The following is a 21,242-nucleotide window of genomic DNA, read 5'->3' as shown; positions in this document are numbered from 1 at the left end:
TGGCTCAAGAATACTTTTCTGAATATTTGGTGGAATTCTTGCTTTGTTTATATTCTAAGAACTTACGATTTTTGTTTCCCTTTGTGTGTGTTTGTGTGTATATGTGTGTGTGTGTGGTATGTTTAAGTTCTAGAGTATAGCAAGAGCAAAATTGCTCATATTATGAAAATTGAACTCACTTTATCCTGGAGGCACTTGAATATATTGACAAATACTTCAAGGGAAAATATATTGTTCTGACAGTAATTCAGTCATCAGTTATGTTGAACATGTACTCGTTGCATATGTATATATGGCACTTTTTTGTAAAGAAGTGTTGGTTATACATAATCCTATTTTGCATCTACATTTTAAAGATACAGATTATAAATGTAGGTATAGTTGTGCCATTTGGCAAAAACGTTGCCTAGAATTAGGATGACCTCTTTACTTTGCCATACAAATGATGATATTGATTCTGATGAGCTGAGATGATTTGCATATGTGTGGTTAGAAGACAGCTTTGCATTATCTACTCTAACAAGTGAAAAGAAATAGACTTCTTTAAATTCGTGTGAGGATAGAAAATTGTTCTGATTGTTTCTGGAGGTTTGCTGTCTTATTTTCAGGATAGTGTGGGTCTATGTAGCTGAGGATAAAAACTGAGTTGTGTGTATGTATATGCTTTGAGATAATCTTTTGTTGTGCCTCTGTGTGTGTGTGTGTGTGTGTGTGTGTGGTGTTCTAGTTAGGGATAGTGTTGCTGTGATGAAACACCATGACCAAAAGCGACTTGGGGAGGAAAGAATTTGTTTAACTTACTCTTCTATGCCATAGTCCATCATTGAGGAAGTCAGGGCAGGAAGCTAGAGGCAGGAACTGATGCAGAGGCCATGGAGAGGTGCTGCTTACTGCCTTGCTCCTCCTGGCTTCCTCAGCCTGCTTTCCTATAGAACCCAGGGCCTTGAGCCTAGAGTGGCACCACCCACAATGGGATGGCCTTGATTATGATCTTTGGGACTTCGCCTTCGGGCATTTTCCACGAAGCCTAACTTGGAATTCTTCGTCTTTACAAGAGCTGTGTGCAGTTTGCTGTATCTGTGTTGTGTACAGCAAAATCCACAAGTTATTTTACCTAGAGCAGGAGAAGGGACAGCGAGAAATGCTCCCTAAGTGTTAAAGCCAGAGGGTGAATGCCTTGATGGTGCATTCCTTTAATCCCAGCGCTCAGAAGTAGAGATAGATGGATGTCTGTGAGTTTGAGACTAGCCCGATTTACAAAGTGAGTTCCAGGACAGCCAGGACTACACAGAGAAAAATTAAACCAAACTGGGAGAAAAAGAAGAAGACAAAGAAAAAAAGGCAGAGAGTGAAAGTCTAAAATGCTAAGAGGCTGCTACATAGCCTGTTTTCATTGCTTGGAACTATTTGTTTATTTTTGGAACACAGTGTTAGCTAATTTGGCTCTCGGGTTTCTAACCATGGTGATGTTGGAAGTACTTAGAGAGCTTAAAGTTTAAATTATCATCAGTCTGATAGTTTGGAAGAAACAGAAAAATCTTTACAATGCAGATAAAGGAAAAATTGAGAACGGACGCTGGGCTGTCTAATGAAGATACTGATAGTGTTGTGTTTTCTACTGTTGCTGAGGCACCCCTGTATCATAGCTTGTGTATAGTGATCAAAGGAGAGAAAGAGAGAGAGAGAGAGAGAGAGAGAGAGAGAGAGAGAGAGAGAGAGAGAGAGAGAGATACTTTATTGAGCCTGGAGAGATGGCATTCACATGGTAGTTCATAACTCCCTGTAACTCCAGTTACAAGCAGTTGTGATCTGCCTGGTGTGAGAGCCAGAAACCGAACTCAGGTCCTCTGCAAGAAGAGTATGTGCTCTAAAGCACCGAATCATCTCTCTAGCTTCTTAAGTGTTTTTTTTTTTTTTATTACATTAATTTGCGTGTGTGTGCACTTCTGTGTAGATCAGAGAACAGTTTGCAGAAGTTGGTTCTCTCTTTACACCTGAGGGTCCTGGGATTAAATTCAGCTCCTCAGTCTTGGCGCCAAGTACCTTTACCCACCGAGCTATCTATCTTATTAGGCTCTGCTTCCCCCTTTTAAATCAAAGACGGCTTTAGACTCTTGAACAGAAGCCTTTATCCTCTGTGCTCTGGGATGTTAGTTTCTACTGCCCCTGTTGTTAGCTGTGCCATGTTGATACCCATGCATATCTCATCCTGGTGACTAGACTTTCTTATGTCCATATTTATGCTCTCTATTTAGGGTGTGTGCCAGACCTTAATAGGGAGAAAAGGAAAAAAAAAATCTGAAAAGAGGGTTAGGGATGATGCCACATGGGGATGAGCTGGGATGAATATCTTATGACCTAGACTATTTTAGCCAACTTTTTTTTTTTTTTTTTTTTTTTTTTTTTGCGACAGTGTCTTGCTGTGCAGCTTAGGCTAGTCTTGAACGTATGACATTCCTTTTGTTCAGCATGCTTAGTCCTAGGATTACAGGCTTCTGTAGCTAAGATGACTGAGATGGAAGGAAGAACTTTGTTCATAAGTTTTGCTCAGGTGAAAGGAAACTGAGTGTTTTCTCCGGCAAGGGTGAAGGGGCTTGAACATTCAGACAATGTTGTTCTGCCGCACATACTCTTGAATAGGCTTATTGTGAGCAACCATTTTATGTCAATCTCTTGATTTCTGATAGCTATTTCTTGAGGATCAGACATTTTTAGGAAGTCTGATCACTTTACCAAAAACGATACAGAACAAGATTACTGTGACTAGTGCATTTTCTAAATACATCTATTGTGTGTGCAGCCTAAACATCCATATTTATACTTGTAGACTGTTGATGTGTAGAGTGAATCTGAATGTAGATTTCAGCAGGATATGGGGTGAAAATATATACAATGTGGTAAGCTCTGTTCTCCAGGGTCATCTCTATTGAAAGACAGCAGAGTGCCTGGATCCTCACCCCTGCATATTTCCTGGCTGCAGAATTATTCCTTAATTCAGTTTTCATCCAGGGCTTAGGCTGAAGTATTTGTAATAGTGGTGTAATAAATCGCCATTTAAACAGTTTAGCTTTTTACATCATAAAAAGTTGACTGAAAATACTGTGCTATAACTAATTACGATACGAACCCAGGTGTGGCCTTTTGGTTTGTTTTGGTTTCGAAGACAGGTCCTCACATAGTCTAGGGTGACCTGAACCAAATACATAGCTACGGATTGCCTTGACCTCCTGATTCTCCTGCCTGTACTTTTGCAAGTGCTGGATTACAGGTGTGTACCTCTTTTGACACAGGGTCTCACCATGTAACTCCCTTGCCTAGAACACACTGTGTAGATCAGGTTGGCCTCAAACCTGTGGCGATTATTCTCTCCCTGTCTCTTGAATGTTGGCCCTGTACCATCACAGTGACCTAGTTTTATACTGTGTTTTAAAATTCTGATTATGATTATTATTAAAGATAGAGTCTGCTATAGCTCAAATTAGCCTTAAGCTTTCTAAAATAGCTGTAGATGACTTTGAAGAGATTTTCCTGCTCCCTGCTCCAGAGTCCTGGGCTAACCAGGCATTGTAACCACTAGGCTTGCGTTTCCATCACTGATGTTCAGTGAGCTCAAGATTTTAGAAATGAACTCCAAGCATTTCCTAAGGTATAGTTGTAATTTAAATAAGTAATCATAACTGGAATACTTTGAAAGAACTGATATGGTTTCTTATCATTCAGTGGTAAAAATAATAAAAGAAAAAAATTCAGTTGGCAAAGATATTCGCCAGCCTAGACTACAGAGAGAGAGACCATGTCTCATAAAAAGCAAAACATAACAGAAACCAAAACACAAGAACCTCAAAATTAATCACTTAAGTATGTAAAAAAAAACTTCATTTGACTTGCTCTGTACTTTTCTTTACAGCATCTAAGACTTTTAGGAACACATTTAGGTATATAAGGAAGTAGACTGTTTTCTCAGGAAGCTGTTGTTCAGTAGCTGTGACTGTCAGTCATTACAGTGCTGATGAATTCGGATTAGAGGCTTGATAATATTGCAGAGTGAAGACAAACACTTTGTACTCTATGGTTAGCACACAGTACTTTATTCTGTAACAAAATAAATGGCTTTTCTCAGCTATGAAAGCAGATCCTGTACTGCCTAAATAAACTCTAAAAAGTGGCCTGTGCTGTCAAATGGTGCCTACTGTTCCCCAACCACACAAATATGCTAAAAGAGACAGAGGGAATCACGAGTAAGCAAATTTATGTGATTTCTAATCCCTTTATTTTTTTAAGGCGGAATTGAAGTTTCTTTTGTAGTGGTTGAATACTCTATTTTTTTTAAAATGACACTTCTTAACATTAAGTGAGGAGTTTCTTGTCAGGTGATATGCAAAAATGAAAGCTTATTTACTTTTATATCAGCCTCCTATTTACAGAAGTTCTTACCTTCATTAGCTTTTGGGATGGCCTTTTTTTAAAGAGCTGTATTCTAGAGTTTTACATGTTAGGGTCATTTTATGTTAGCCTTCTCAAGACTGCCTTAAGTTACAGTTCTAGGACTATAGACAGTAAATATTATTTGTGTTTTCTTTTTTTTTTAGTTTTCTTCTTATTATTTTTGAATATGAATGCTTTGCCTGTGTGTGTGTGTGTGTGTGTGTGTGTGTGTGTGTATGCTCACTGTATATATGCATGGTGTGTCAGTCAGGTCCCCTGAAACTGCAGTTACAGCCAGTTGTGAGCTGATATGTTAGTGTTGAGAGCTGAAATGAGGTCCTCTGCATGAGCAGTAAGTGCTTTTAACTGCTGAGCCATCTCTCTAGCCCCTGAACTTTGCTTTTAAAATGAACTTAAAGTGCTCAACAGATTGACTTTCATGAACTGCGATTCTTTATGATTTTTATAGCAATTCCATGGAAAGCAGGTAGACCATTTTGTTATAAATTAAACTATGGTCATTTGTACTTAATATAAATCTATTTTGTTGAGATGATGTAATGTACCTTATGTTGGTAATTACCATGTGCTGTTTAAACTTTTTGAAAGTGGAATCTAGGAACAAGAAAGATTTCCTTCAAACCTCTGGGCCAGGCTGACTCTAACTCGGTGACCAGGAGAAAGGGGAACAGCCACCAGCTAAGGGTATTAAAACACTGTGCACTTGAGAATGCACCAAGGGTGAAGCATTTCCAACGGAGGTTGCTATTGTTTATTCCATGGAATAAAAATACCCATGGTGAGAGTGAGAAGCCAGAAGCTCTGTCTCCTGAAGAGAATTGTCCTTTGCTCAGAATCTCCCAGCATGCCAACTTCAGCAGGCTTTGCCTAGTCATTTCTGCAGATGCTGTAGGCCTGACTAGGTGCTGTTTTGCTAGCTCCATGCTGCCTCTACCTAGCTGCTACTCGCTATTGGTTTTCTCACGTTTACTTGCCACATACCTAACAGACTTACTCATTTAAAGCGTAAGCACGACTGCCTTAGGTCACTCTCCACACTGAAGAGATTTCTCGTGCTTCTACAGTGGACTTCTTGAAAATAGGGAAATAAAATAAGGGGTCAAATTCATGTCTTAGTTCTGTGTGCATTTACACAGGACACAGTGCGGCAATTACTTTGGAAACACCATGTATTTCCTACAAGGTTAGATGTTAAATAACAAGTGGCCATTGAGCAGAATCTACCTGTTCCCCTAAGACCTCTCCTTTTTCACAGTATTTTCATTTTAGAGGAATTTGAAATAAATGTTTGTTTAATTGTTATCATACTGTGTATTAACCTATAAAAAGAAAAATTGCGTATTCAAGTTTTTGGTATTTTCTTTTTAAATTGACTCACTTAGCTGTTTTTCTTCTCTCTCTCTGAGGCAAGGTTTCTATGTGTAGTCCTAGCTGTCCTGAAACTTGCTCTGTTGACCAATTCTTGATGAAGAGATCTGCTTGTCTTCGCCTCATGAGTGCTGGAATTAAAGGCATGCACCGCCACCACCTGACCACCTATCTCCTTTACTTTTATGATTTTTCCTTACAACATTTGAACTCTGACAAGTTCTGGATGCAACTGGAGTCTTCACCTTGCCAGTCTTTCCCCCGGCCAGGCTCTAGGGCCCCTGCTTTTCTCTGAGACTGGAGAGAGGTTTTGGGCTAGCCTCATTCCCACTCATCTGGAGTCACTGGTTTAGCACCTAAAATGATATAGCTGACCCAGTTTTGTCTGGAGAGATTTGCAGAAAGTTATCTCAAAGTCCTCTCTGACTGAAGCAATTTTTTTTTAATTTCAAAAACTTTAGAAACATTTTGAAATTTATTTCCAAATGTCATAAACTTTTAAAAAGTAACACATTTATCCTAAATATATGTGCATGGGCAAAAGTAACAAAGAAGGACAGGGCTACAAAAATGAACACATTAAGATTTCAATGCAGGATTCTGCACATAAGTAGGATAGCATTAGGTAAGAACTGTAGTGACTTTGACAGTCTGTGTATAGGTTGAGATCAAGTAAGGTCTAGCGTAGCCACTTCATTTCCATCCAGGCTGAGTAGAAACCCAAGCAATCGATGTCAGGCTAGCTTTACAGTGAAGTGGTAGGGCCAACTTTTGGTGTCAGTCAATCATTTTAATATGTGTAAGGGGATCTGTTCCCATTTCATGCAGCTAAGGTAAATCAGACCTAGAAATCCCTTGTTTTTGTTCCTCCTCTTTCTTTATTAATTTCTGTCAGTACTTCTCCTGTCTTTCTCTCTCCCTTTCCTTTTTTTGTTGGGGGTGTGAGCCTTCTTGGTGTAGATTTTTCAAAGTAGATTGGATGTAGAAAGTTCTGCTTTTTCCTGAAGTAGCCTTGTTGTCAGGGAGGGTGTGGAGGTATGGGACACAGTCCCGTGGGACAATGCTGCAAACCCCCCTCTTCTGCCACAGCCTCGTATCTGATCAGCCGGAACCTGAGGATACAGGATGGTCTCAGTTTCCGCAGCTTTCACATATCTTGTGCTACCAGGAGAATGCTTTGCTCACTGACTTCTGAAAAGCTTTATCTTTATTCTCTGCTATCATACATAGTGTGTGTGTTCTTTAGAATTGCAGCTCCTTGTCTCACGCACGCACGCGCACGCACACACATCTATGCGCACACACACTTTCGAGGGTGACCCAAAAATAGGCATCTACTGTTTTCTCAGAACTTGATGCATTCACATCTTTTTTTCCTTCCTTTAGAGTCTTTTAGGAAGTACTCTAGCGTTCATTTTTCAACCAGTCTTCTGTGCTTCGGTTGCTGCTTGACTGTATCAACACTTCACCTGTGTGTTCTGTGTCTGAACCAAAGGGTACTTCTCTCTGAGGAGTTAGAATAATCAAGAGTTTACTTCCTTGCAACCTGCCAAAGCTGGCTTTGCTTTTTCTTCCCTATAGTCTCATCACTTGGGAGACAGAGGCAGGGGATGAGAAGTTTTAGGCTAGCCTTTGCTACAGTAGACTCTGTCTCAGAAAACAACAAACAACAAACCCTAAATAAAACCTCTCTAGTTCCAAGTACCCAGAAGCCCCGCCCTTGTTTTAGCATGGGTAACTGGAAGGGAAGACACTTCTATTTCGCTGTGGGTTGCTGTCAGTCTCTAGGATTCTAGACATACTGGGCAGGATTTCCTCTGAGGAAGGGCAGCACTTTAATTTTGTAAAATTCACATACCTTTTTTTTTAAAGTCACTGGATTAATATGTGGTTGGACATGTGGGTTGGGCCCCTGACTTGTGCCTCTCATGGGTGTGACAGTGTGACATGACTCAGTGGGATGAGGGGGTGGCTTTCCGGGTCAGGTGCAAACTGAGAGTAAAGTGTGGGGGGCTTTGTGTTACCTTTGGGCCTCCTTGTGTGTTTAGTTTGTAAGTGGTAGTAAGATAGTTTGTGCTACCTCTGAGTTATGTCCGGGGGATTTTATTTATATCTGAAACGCCTTGTGCGGCTGGGTTTTCCAAGACAGGCAGTCAGAAGAGCCTGGAAGGTTTTGCTATCTTGCTGGAGAACCCTGCCCCCGAAAACTGCAAGGCTGGTGGTTGGACTACTCTCCTTGCTAGACAAGAGCTCCTCCACCAAGCTCCATCCTCAGCCCTTTGCCTTTCAAGACAGGTCTTGCTGTTCATCTGGAGCTGGCCTCCTTCCTGGTCCTGGGAAGACAGACATGCACTGCCACACCCAGCCGAAAGTGTCCTTTGCACGGTACTATCCCACGCACTGATCACACTTGGTTGGGATGCTTATTCCTGTACTGGCTTACCAAATCAACCGCTTGAGAAGTTCTCATTTTTCTGCAGTTAGTGGAGAACAGAGAGATAAGACGCTCATTGCTGGTCAATGGAATTGCTTTCTAAGAGTCTAGAAAGAGGACAGTTTGTCACCAGGTCCGGGGTTTCTCTCAGGGAAAGAGATAAATACAGTTTCATGAAATCTTTCTTATGTTACCTTTCCATCTTGGTGAGTGCTGAGAGAGAAGATTAGATGAAGATCTGGAGGATAGAGTAACATGAATGCTAAAGATAGAGAATTCTGGTTGTTCTATATTTTTCTTTCTTAAGTTTTTTGTTTCATTTATTATTATTATTGTGTGTGTATGTCTACAGTGTGTCGGTGTGCTTGTGCTCATGCGTGCATTACAGGCGAGCTCAGACCGCAGCCGATGTGTGTGTGGGAGTCTGTTCTCTCCATCTTAGGATCTGGGGGATTGAACTCAGGTGGTCTGTCCTGTGCAAGCTCTTTCACTACTGAGTGTCCTTGTTGGTCCTTTTGCATTTTTAGTTGGTGGCTATTGCTTGCTTTTGAAGGTAGATGTTTGATTAAGTTGTTTAAAACGTATGATTTAGCTGGGATGGTGGCCTTGCGTTTGAGTAGGAGGACACAGGCCGCGGACACCCAGTGACTGTTTTGAGATGTGTTTCTCGTGTTGGTCAGAGTGGCTGCTGTAGTGGGAGTTCTCAAGGGATGACTAAGCATCCGGTTGAGCCGAACAGACAGTAAACTCAAACAGTAGCCTGTAGGCTTTGAGAAGTGGCCACTGTGGTTTATGTCTGTGAGCGCTCAAGTGGCAGTTGTGATGTTCAGTTCTAGGCGGATGTTTCCCAAGCCAGTACCCTTAGCTGATTACTTTGATGACCCTTTTATAAGTTTAGGATGACTATGACGAATGCTTTTGCTTTCTCCAAATAAGTGGAGCTGAGAGATGGCTCGGCGGTTAAGAGCACTGGCTGTTTTTCCAGAGGTGCTGAGTTCAATTCTCAGTAACCACATAGTGGCTCCCAACCAACTCTAATGAGATCTGATTCTGGCCTGCAGACATACATGCAGACAGAACACTGCAAATAAAATAGTTAATAAAATCTTAAAAAAAAAAGGAAAAAAAATTAAGTGTTGTGATAATATTTCAAATTTCCTCAGTTCCAAACTGGTCTCCTTCCCTGCTATAGTCTGTTTGTCTTTCTAGATCAGTACCACTGAGGCCAACCCCCAGCTTCCGGGACTGTTCACCTTACATACTTGTTCTTGGCCACTTCCTCCTGTCATCATTTGTGAGATCCTGTTGAGAAATTCGGGATTTCTCTGTGGCCACATTTCCCAAGGTTGCCTTAAGCGAGGCTCATTCATCTCCTACAGGGACGGTTTCACTGTCAGCTTATCTTCTTCTTCCTCATAACCTTCTGCCCAGAATTCTACTGTAAAGGGAGGCATGCATCTTGAGGCAGATGCATGTGTGAGCGAGGACCATTTTGTTGAGGCTTGGCCAGCTGAGCTAGTCTTCTTGGAAGAATTAGAGTTGGGACATGCCAGCACGGGAGCCAGCCCTGAGTCACTGTGCGTATGATTTAATTCACAATCCAGAAAACATGGACGTTGAGCTGTGTGATAAGCTAGTTAGTTTTATGTTTCTACCATTTTCTCTTGATGGTTTTCTTGTACTTTTAATGCCCAAAGTGAAGACTCATCAGTATTTTCACCTCTGTTCTCGGTGGCAGGGAGACGGAGCTCTGTACTGATGTCAGTTGCTAGAAGAGTTCTCATGGGCTCCCCTGCTCAGGGAAAGCAGAATCCAGGGTAGATCTTTGAGACAGGACCTTTGAGTAGGAAAGGATTTCAGAACAATCCAGAGTGAAACACAATTACTTTAGTCAAAGGACATAATGTCAAACCAAGTTTACTAACTCAGCAGAGTTTAGAGATTAAGTAATTCTTAAAATTTGGAAAAATATGAGCTGGTTTACCTTTAAAGAATTTTCTTCAAAATTAAAAAGATACATTTTTATTTTACGTGTATGAATGTTTTGCCTGGGTGCATAAATGTGCATCACACACATGCCTGCTATCTCCAGAGGCCAGACCACCTGAAACAGGAGTTAGACAATTGGAATCGTTCACGTAGGTGCTGGGGGACCAGGCCTTCTGCAAGAGTAGCACATGCTCTTAACTGCTGAGTCATCTCTCCAGACGCTTGAAGGATTTTTATCTGTAGATAAAATGTTGAGGTTGTTTATGAGGTGCTTTGTTTAGATTTATGAAGAGAGAGGAGCAGTGATACAGTTGAACTCAGGGCCATAAACATCCTGACCTTGGGTGAGTACAGTTCAGTGATACCATCTTAGTCTTGAGGATAAACCCTCTCTCTGATCTTTTTGATTTTTAGGTTGTGTTGAAGTTTCTGGTAAGGCAGGTTCTGAAGTGAGAGGCTGCTTTCTTTCCTTCCTTCTTTATTCCTTTTTCTTTCTTTTCTTTTTTTTTTTTTTTCAAGACAGGGTTTTTCTGTGTAGCTTTGAATCCTGTCCTGGAACTCACTCCTACAAGACCAGGCTGGCCTTGAACTCACAGAGATCCCCCTGCCTCTGCCTCCCTATGCTGGGATTAAAGGCAGGTGCCACCACCACTCTGCAGGAGGCTGCTTTCTATTCCCATGCTCCTTTTATTTCTCCCGATATTCTATTCTGTCTTTATTTGATAGCTTCCTAGTTGCAGCTTTTATTACTTCAAATACTATTTTATGTATGTGGATGTTTCCCCTGCATGTATGTCTGTGTACCACACGAGGTTCTGGTGCCCAAAGATGGCATTTGGATTCTCTACCCTGCAACTGGAGTTCAAGAAGGTTATGAGCCACCATGTTGACACCAGGAATCAAACCCTGGGAGAGCAGACAGTGCTCTTGATCACTGAGCCATTTATCCTGTCCCTTCTAATTACTTTAAAAATTGATACTTGGAAATCATCTTTTCTTTGTAACCACGGTGAGGCCTTTTCCCTTATAAGGTACTAAAATGGATACATGTCTGTGGTGTAGTGGTGTAGAGTTTTCTTTTGTGTTTTTTTTTTGTTTTTTGTTTTTTTTTTTTTTGCTTTTAAATATATTTCTTTGAACATTAAAACAAGACAGTGCTTTATTTGGCCCTGGGCTATTGGTAGATACTGTGCCAGGGGCTCCATCTATGACAGTATATGTATGCCGGTGTGCCTGTGTGTGTTGGGGTGGGTTAAAGGATAACCACAGGTTTTAGCCTGTACCTTCCACTTTGAGTTGGGGCCTTTTGTTTTTCCTCCTACATACACTTGGCTAGCTGGTCAGTGAGCTTCTGGAATAATCGTCTCTCTCCATGTACCATCTCCCTGCAGGAAAGCTGGGATTATAGACACGTGCTACCAGCTTCTGCCTTTTATGTGGGTTCTGAGATTTGAACTTAGGTCTTTATGCTTCTGAGGCAAACTCTTTGCCCATTGAGCCATCTCCCCAACTGAAGCTAGATGTTTTAAGGTAAAAAGTCGTAAAGCAAACACTCTATGAATGACAGCTGTTTGCCATTGTGACTTTTTCCCCCCTTTTTCTGAAAGGGTCTCACTAAAGAGACCTAGCTAGCCTGGAACTAATAGAGATCCTCCTGCCTTTGCCTTCCAACTCTGGGATTAAAGGCATGTACGACCACATTCAGCCCCATGTCAACATTCTTAATAAAAAACAAACCTATCAATGCTGATTTTAGGATAACAGGGTGAAATAGTCTATGTTTTAGACTTTGGACTGCCTGTGTGTTTTACTCATTACAGGTGACTTGGTGACCTTATGGAAGGATTTGATGATAGTAGAAATAATCTTCATTATTGTTTTTTTTGAGTCAGAGTCTTAGTAGAAGCAATCTTTTAATTATTTCATAAAATTATAAAAAGATAATTATAGTAAAAGTTATTGTTAACTCCAATGTTATATGAATACAGTTTTTTTGTTAGTACTAGTAGGTTATTGAAAATAATCTTTTGCAAATTTTAGTATAGGAAAGTTAAATTGAAAGATTAAAATTAGTTACGTAGGAAAGCCACACTTTCGGAAGAACCAACCCCACGCTTAATTGGGTGAATGAATGAACACCTAATGCTGAGACATTCTCATTGACTTACATGTCCCACCCCACAGTTGTCTTGATGATGTGTGGTTTCCTTTGTGAGGTCATGAATGACATTATCAGCAAGACAAATAGTGATACTACCCCAAGTCAACCAGCCACCACACTCATATCCGATGGACCATCAGGCTTCTGTCTACATGGGGTAGGCATGTGCATTGTTTAGGACTCTGTCCTCTGTCCCAAGCTGATCAAACTGTCTGATAGTGGGCTGTCCCAGGACCTCCATCCATGATTTCTCTTGTTGAGACAGGCATCCAGGTGAACAGTTGTCTCAGCACCTTAAATAGTGTAAGGCTGTGGCGAATGGGTGTCTGCTCTTGTGTGGTTTCGACATTGAAAGAAGATAAGGTTTAGCCTAAGGGTAACTGAATGTTTGACTTCTGAAGTGAGCCCACACAGGATCTTCCACAGTTTGAGTAAAAGTGGATGGTTATGTAGGGGAAGTGTTGGTGGTGGCAGAGGTGGAGATGCAGCTCCACATTGCTCGAAACAGTCTGTGGAGTTCCCGCAGACTTTTAGGGATCCTGACTCAAGTCAACACAAGATTCCTGGCTTTGGCCAGAAAAGAATTTTAGTCCTAGTCTGTGTGAAATAGAGTTGGAGTTGATTAAAACTCGAAAAGTGCTCAGGGAAAGAACACCCAAGAGCCTGGATGTGAGCTTCTCAAAGAAGAATTAGATTATTACAAGACATTTTTATAGATTTTTAAGCACAGAGGTCAAGAGAGAGAAGCTCAGGGAATGGATAAAAAACACCCAGGTGTGGATATGAGGAGTCTCTTGTCGTTAACCCTATTTTGGTGACTCTCAACTTATATCTCAAAAGACTGCTAAGAAACCTGATTCTCTCCTCCCTCTCCCCCTTCTCTCTCTCTTTCTCCTGAGAAGTGAGAGTGTAGTGGGCTCTAGAGGTTTCTTGGACAGGATTTCAGTCCACAGGTGAAACCAAAGGAACGATGCTAGGAAGTTAGGGCACGTCCTTTACTGTAAGTGGTTTTGGTGAGATTGCTGGAAAGTTGTACATTTACAGCTAGGGAAGGATGCTTTAAGCAAATGCTGATTGAGCTGGAATCTTGATTCTCTGCTGCTGAGGGGCTTCAGCTATTCCCAGGGGAGGGTTTCTTTTCTTTCCTGTGTCCCCTGGGTCTTTCCTGTCTTTCTAACTTGCAGCAACAAAGACAGTAAAGAAGAGACCTTCAATATCAGGGCATTTATAGTTAATATATTAATGTATTTACTATTTATATTAATATTTCTTAGATAAGAATGTTAATAATAGCAATAAAAAAGCCATGCTGGAATCTTGTCATTTGTGAAGGAGAAGGGAACGAAAAAATTTAAGAAATGCCAACTTCTATTTTAGTGTATAATTTATAGTATTCCCAAATGAGTTCTCTGTAGAATCTAGTTACCAACTCTACTGAAATTCTTTAATTTAGGAGAGTAGAAGAGATATTTTACATCCAATATGGGACCCAACATATTTACATTGGATTTTTTTTTCTATTCTAAGTTAAAACTACCTTTAATCTTAGCAAGCTCTTGAGTTGCTCCATATCAGTAGAGCGTAAGTGAGTTGTTCAGACAGGTCTGGCCACCACCCCTACTGGAAAATAGGGTAACGGCTTCCTTGTAAGAGGTGGGTGTGCCAGCTGCCTTAGTGGAGGGAAAGGTTTAGGCAGATCAAATTATTTGCTCCTAAGTTAAAAAAATAAATAAAGGTGCTCACAGAGTGTGATTTTTCTATGTTTAACAGAATAAAAGTAAATCAGAAGACTTTGGTGAGATTCTTATTTCTTGTAATGTTTTTGGCTTCCAAAGGAGTCTGAAAAAATTTTATATCTTAAAGAACAAAACTTTTTTTATTTATTTATTTTTTTAAAAAAAAATCCCAATCAATCCAGTCATTGAAAACCAGGCAGAAGAAAGGAAGCTTACAACATAATACAGCACTTTATTTGGCAATACACTGTGAACACAAAGGAGTCTTCTCTTTGACATTGCCACCATGTCCCTGGCTAGAGAAAAACCTTTCTCTAGTCCCCACCCCCTTTCCTTGTCTTTTTTTAAAGCTCCTCCAACAAAAGGGGTTACAGGAGGTTAAGTTATCATTTTGTTAGCGGACCAGGGCCTGGTGTCTGCTGACCACCTATCTGTAAAGTGTCCACCGTTCCAGTGATGGAGGTCTCAGCACATTGGCTTTTGGCTTCTGGGAGGATTTCATTAACAGGGGAAAACTCCAGAAAGTTGTCCCAGAGTTTAAATTGAACACTGAAGCAGGCCTGAGGTCTGTTGTCCCGTTGAGCGACCCAGGACTTTCGCCAGTTTCCCGTGGGGAGGGGCTTAGCAGTGGAACAAATTCACAAGTACAGCTTGTAGTTTTGTCAACTCCACAATGACATTTCCTTTCACAGCTCTCTTGACTTTATACTGTTTAAATACCCTGAGTTGTCTCTTAATTTGCATTTCTTTCTTTAATGCCTGTCAGCTCTGAATGTAACGTTTACATAATCAATTTCTTCGTCCTTGTTTCTTGAATTATTGCTTTTGAATCGTGCTATACCCATTGGCATGTTAGGAGTCTTCTAATGTCTTCCTGTCTACCTTAATATAGCTTCATGATCCGTACAGTGTCTTATTAAGATTATTATACAATGAAATTAACTTATTTTCTTTCTATTTTTCTTTGTAGGCTGAGCAATGGCATTTCAAAAGGCAGTGAAAGGGACTGTTCTTGTGGGCGGAGGAGCTCTGGCCACTGTTCTGGGACTCTCTCAGTTTGCTCATTACAGAAGGAAGCAAGTGAGTAAGCGCATGAACTGGTGGGGAAGCATTGATGCTGTGTGTGCTCACGGCTGTGTGTGCTCGTGGCTGTCTGTAGGAATTACTCTTAAAGTTCCTCAGTTTAAAGCGACCCTCAGAATACTGCCTTGTGATGCCCATGAACTTTGAGTGCCCCATGTTTTCTCAAAAGCCTCTGTTTTGGCTCTTTGATTTTTAAAAACTGCTTCATTGATTCGTGCCAGGGTTTGTTCATTTAGACTTTTACTTTGTTCAGTTCATTGAGACGCTTGGGTGCGTATTTGCTCCTGCCAAGTTTGTCCTATTAGAAGGCAGGAGACTGGGAAAGGAAGTAGAAAAGCATTATACCCCCCTCCCCCCCGTCTGACATATTTTCATTGTGAAGCCCTGGCTGTCCTGGAACTGTATTGGTCAGGCTGATCTCAAACTCACAGAGATCCACTTGCCTCTGCTTCCAGAGTGCTGGGATTAAAGGCATCTGTCACAGTGCCCTTATATTTCTTAAAGGTTCAGTTACATAACAAGGACATCTTCTCATGTAAGGAGCAGAGTTCGGTGTGGGGCACTGCGACTGTGGAATTGATGTGAACATTCTGAAGTCTGTTCAGTTCCCTTTTATTTTTTTTCTTTGTACCACAGCCATGCCTTCGTACAGTTAAGGTTGAGAGCTGGAAATGAACTCATTGCAGGGTTTGTTTTCTTCGTTTTGATCTCCTGTTTCTCTTCTCCCGTGTCATTTGGGCCGACCGTCCTGCTTCAGGAGGAGAGCAGGAGGGAGAGCTTATTGACAAGGCCAGCTTGCTGTAACGCCTCGCCATGTCTGTGGCTACCTTTAAGCCACACGCTTCTCTACACGCCCTTGTTCTTTGTTTCCTTGTGTCAGAAGGTGGTAGACCCAGGCATGCTGCTTGGAGGTTTCTATCCCGAATCAGAAACACCACCTCAAAAACACATATTAAGAAGAATTAACGTATTCCTTCACAGTTGCCTTATTCTTACCGTGAATAAGCGCCTTAGATTTTTTTTTTCCCAGACAATGTCTTACTCTTTAGGCTGGCTGGTCTGGAACTCAGGCAGCTCATGCTTGATGCTTCACAATCCTCAGCACTCAGGAGGCAGAGGTAGGTGGGTCTCTGAAAGTTCAAGACCGGCCTGCTCCAGTAGTGAGTTCCTGGACAGCCAGGGCTATGTAGTGAGACTTTGTCTTGAAAGAAAAAAAGAAAGAAAGGAAGGGAGGGAGGGAGGGAGGGAGGGAAGGAGGGAGGGAGGGAGGGAGGGAGGGAGGAAGAGAGGGAGGGAGGAAGGGAGGGAGGGAAATGTAATTAGGCAGGGATTACAGGCCTGAACCACTGTGCCTGCCTAGGCTCCAAAACTCATTTATCTATCTATCTATCTATCTATCTATCTATCTATCTATCTATCTATCTATCTATTTATTGCATTTCTTCTTAAAGCAGAGAGGTATTGGAGAGACTGTGTCACCCTCTCTTTTCTTTCTGAGCCATGGGCACTGGACGCCAGACTTCCTAGGGTGTGTGTGGTGCCCATATTAGCTGTCTTGCTGTTGAGTCTCTTCCTTGCCTCTTGACTGTGATTGGTATGTTTTCTTTGAAAAAGTTGCTTTGGTTTCTCAAGAGCAAGTGTGAAAGATGCTGTTTCTGCAGAGGCTATTTCGGAAGCCTGGGACTTGGGCATTAGGGATTAGATTACTCCCCTCCTCTTCCCCTACTCCCAGGTTATCTGAACCGAAACTGGGAAATGCCAGTGCCAAAGGTCATGATATCTAATAGGTGTTGCTAAATTCATGTGTGGCTTATGTCTTTTTAGCCATAGTAAGCCTGTTTTACTCTGAAGTTTATGGTTTAATGTTATCCCGAAATATTAGCTGTTCCATCTTTTGTAAATTTGTTTTTTTTTTTTTTTTAAATAAACTGATCTCATGGAATAAATTTGTAGTAGTGCTCCTGAGCAGCTGAGTCAGGGCTGGACTTTAGAGAATGAGAGCATAGCAAGGGCCTGCTGTTCTCTAGAGTGTTTGTCACTTTAGCCCCTCATGTTAGGCAGCCTGACCGTCCCAAGAGCCCAGAGAAATGAGGACCAGCAGCTTGAAGTCATTTATCATTTTAAACTGACTGTTTCTGTTGGAAAAACAAACAAACATAGCAAAAACCCTGCCACAGGCCTATTCCAGTCAGTGAACTGCATAGGAAATTTGGATTTCGTATGCTTCATTTTCAGTGATTCTTGACCCTTTAAGATACTACCTTGACCCTAAATTTGAGATGGTTGGGGAAAGATAGACAAACAAACTCCCGAGAGAGGAAACAGTTTATTTTAGTTGCTGACTTAAAATGGCCACAGGCCACCTGTAATAGAGTTCTCTTCTTCTTCAAAGTGTGTGCCAGTCAGAGTCATCGGACGTGTGTGTGTGTGTGTGTGGGGGGGGGGAGGATGGTGACTGACTTCAAGAGTAAAGAAAGAAACAGAATCATCTGCCCCTTGAGCCTTGTGTGTTGGCTACCTTTTTGTAAGGCTTTTAGATGTGCTCCATTTTCCTGCGGTCTGTTGTAGGAAGTACTGCCTCATTGTACAGGTGTGTTCACCTGCTGTCTCCATTCCCCCCTTTGCCCAGGCCTAATTTTCTAAGATGGTTCAGACTGGAAAGTAGCTGCCTTTTAAGTATAAACCAGAAGGCTGGGTGTGGTGAAGCTCACCTTTAATCCCAGCACTTGGGAGGCTGAAGTAGGTGGATCTCTGTGAGTTCGAATCCAGCTTGGTCTCCATAGTGAATTCCAGGACAGCTAGAGCTGCATGGTGAGACCCTGTCTGGGCGGGGGGCGGGGGGTGGGGGGATAAGTTGGTGTTGAAAAAACTCGACATAGTGATATCCTAGGGTACCATAGTTCAACCCATTTGGCCTCATCACTGAATTCTGTCTCCCTGGTCCTGGCTTGTATATGCACCTCGGCCATTCCCAACACAGAGTTTTTGTCTCAAAATACAGGCAAAGTATTGAGTGAAATACAAATGGGTAGACTCTGAAAAGTTGGTAAATGGTTAAAATGTGCTTGGTGTTATCTGTGTGGGTTTAGGTACTGGCCATCTCACAAAACCTTTTTAATTAGTTAAATTAGATTGTATTTGCATGGACAAATAGGAGGAAAATGGCTGTTTAGATTTTAGAAAGCTTCTTAAAGCGAAAACAGTGAGACTGGACAAGATGCGGTTTTGTTTGTCCTTAAGTCAGTTACTTGTCTCAGGAAGTGGCTGCACGGTTATTTCTAGAAGACAGGTAAAGTGTGAGGTGGTGGTAGTGACTGACTTCACAGAAGGCCCGCCTTTTTTACATTTATTTGTTTTTGTGTGTATTTATGCACACAAGTGTGCAAGCATGCGCCATTACACAAATGTGGATATCGTAGGACATCCTGTGGGTGTCAGTTTTCTCCTTCCTGAGACTGCTAGCTGAGCCATCTCATCGGCGCTACGGTGCTTCTTATTGCGGGTGTATGTTAGTACTTAGCTTACCCTTGCCAGTATAGCTTTCATTCAAGTGAAAGTTAGGAAATAGCTCACCCACTTTTTGAGGCAAACAGGTGAGCTTTAGAAGTGACGGTGGAACGTGAGGTGCTCCACAACTTAGGAACAGGACTGTGACTCTCCGAAGAAGTGTTGGTCTTTTGGAGCTGGCAGAGCCTGTATCTTTAGTTGCTTTTAGAAAAAGGAGATGAATGTTGGCTGGTTTCTTTTGGTCTGCTGGCCTAAAGGGAAGGGGCTTATGGCAAAAGAATGCACATTCTGAGCCCCCTTCCCTCTTCTCTATTCTTTTAGAAGTCTTTGAGGGGCCTTTTTATTTTCCTCTCTTTCGGTTTCTTCATCGTCCTATCTCCTTATTTTTCATTGTTGGGGATCAGACATGCTAGGCTCATGCTCCACCAAGGAAGCCACAGCTTCAGCTGCCTACCACTATCTTAAATCATACTGACTCTGTAGTGAGACACAAGACAGCTCCCCTTAGGCAGTAAGGGTGCGTCTGTGTGAATCAGGACATAATCATTATGACCCTTCCCCTGACAGAATTATCTCTCCAACTAAGCATAAAAAAAGCCTGCATAAAGTATGTGGACTGCTCCCTGGTTCAGCCCACTGTGTGCTCCAAAATGACAATTCTCAATAATGATGGCCTCAGTCTCCTAGTTCTCCCTACAAGTCCCTCAAAAGACCACTGGAGAGATGGCTCAGAAGTTAAGAGCACTTGCTGTTCTTCTACAAGACCTGGGTTCGATTCCTGGCATCTTTGTCAGCTTCACAGGATCTGATGCCTCTGGCCTTTGTAGGCACCTGCTCTCTAGTGCATATACTCACATGTAAGATACACGCAGTCACATAACTAATAATAGTCATAGAAGACAACGGGGCCGGGGAGTGCATCCTCCCTTCTTTGCTTTCTTTCTTTTTCAATGCAGAAGATCTGTCTAGGGCCTCACACAAGCTAGGCAGGCATTCTCCACTGGATGGTCCCCTCGGCCTCTATTTTACTTTCCGTTTTGAAATAGCTTCTCATTAAATTGCTTAAGCCAACCTTGATCTTGCTCCGTCCTCTTAGGCTGATGGTAGTGTCCACCCAGCTGAGCTCTATTTAAATTTGCCACTCTGTCTCTTTTTTAAACTTATTCTTCATTGTTGTTGGTGTGCTCGGGATTAATCCCAGAGCCTCCCACGTGCCAGGTAAGCAATTGTACCTCTACATTCTGTTGGCGTGTGATTTGCTGGGAACAAGTCTATGCTGATTCATTATTTAGTCCAAGTGGGTTTAATGATAAACTTTTAGTTGAATCAGACTTAGATGACATTCTTATGCAGTCCAACAGTGGAGTCAAAGGAAGTGGCCTTTTCTGGGAGAGCCTCTACTTTCTAGCCCTAAGCAGCTTACAGAATAGAGTAGGTTTAAGGGGACACTGAGTGTAGGAAAGAGGGAGCCTTGGAGCATTGTCAGGGTAGGTTTATGAGGAACAGAAGTGGGCAGTGTTACAGTTAGGACTGCGGGAGCATTCCCCAGGTAGCTAGGAAGAATGGGGTGGGCCATGGAGAATGGAGTGGAGTAGGCTGAAATAGGAGAATTTAACTCAGGGCTACTCCAGCCTCTTTTCATGTTAGGACACAGGCATCTTTTTTTTTTTTTTTTTTTTTTTTTAAATAATTAGTTCATCATTGATTCCACACCTGTTAAGGTATGGAGTGGAAAAACTGATGTGACGTTGTGGTCTCCTCTCTAACTGACTGTGGTTGCTGTAACAGGTCAGTTTAGTTGTGAGGGGCCCTTCTTGGGTGACGTGGGACATTTGTTCTTTCCATTTCCCACCCTGAAGTTGAAGTGGACTTTGTGAGCTCATGCCGAGGTGAAATTGATTGACTGACTTCTCCCCCCCCCCCACACACACTCAAACACAAAGCAGGGGGCGGGCTTTGGGAATGAAGGTCTGTGTAGCTTGGAGTAGTCTTATAAGGATCAGGGAAGGAAATTCTGCTGAGGAGTCTTCCTCTGAAGCGCGTGATCTGTCTAGTAGTTCCTGCAGCCCGCTTTCAACACCTCCGCCCCCACGACGTCTGTTTTGGCAGTTTAGGATTGTAGACGGTTTTCCTGAATGTTGACCTCGTTTTTCTCTCTGTAACAATGAGTGCAGCAGTAGCTTATTCCTTACGGGACTGAAGAGTGAAGGGACGCATGGGTAATTAAAGCCCACAAGGATAGTGAGAGCCCTGTTTTAACTTATATTTCAGTCTTTCCCTTTCACTGTGCTATTTGTAAAGTTGTAAGAAAGTCGTGCTTTCTTATTGTTAGAATGGACACAAGTTTTTTTTTTTCAGTAGCAAAAGATAAGATTAGAGAAGCAAAAAACAGAATGATCAACTCTAGTCAAAATAAGTGCTTCATTTTTTTTTTCCTTTTGAAACTGGGTCTCACTGTGTAGCCCAGTCTGGTCTGCAATATGTGATCCTGGTGTCCCAGCCTCCCCAGCACTGGATT

General features: G+C 42.0%; 1 protein-coding gene across 3 annotated transcripts in view; it reads left to right on the top strand.

Moving 5' to 3' along the window:
* The window catches only part of Gpd2 (glycerol-3-phosphate dehydrogenase 2), a 136,353-nt gene that overhangs the window by 21,600 nt on the left and 93,511 nt on the right, over window positions 1-21,242 (top strand). For all 3 annotated transcript variants that reach the window (XM_057755213.1, XM_057755214.1, XM_057755212.1), the window contains exon 2: window positions 15,105-15,214. In XM_057755213.1, coding sequence (XP_057611196.1) covers window positions 15,113-15,214 — 102 coding nt within the window. In that variant the 5' untranslated portion in view covers window positions 15,105-15,112. The remainder of the gene's footprint in view (window positions 1-15,104; window positions 15,215-21,242) is intronic.

Source organism: Chionomys nivalis, chromosome 22, assembly GCF_950005125.1.
Source record: "Chionomys nivalis chromosome 22, mChiNiv1.1, whole genome shotgun sequence".
NCBI classification, from domain to species: domain Eukaryota; kingdom Metazoa; phylum Chordata; class Mammalia; order Rodentia; family Cricetidae; genus Chionomys; species Chionomys nivalis.
The sequence above is the reverse complement of the archived record's forward strand: the minus strand, read 5'-3'. Positions and strand labels throughout refer to the sequence as shown.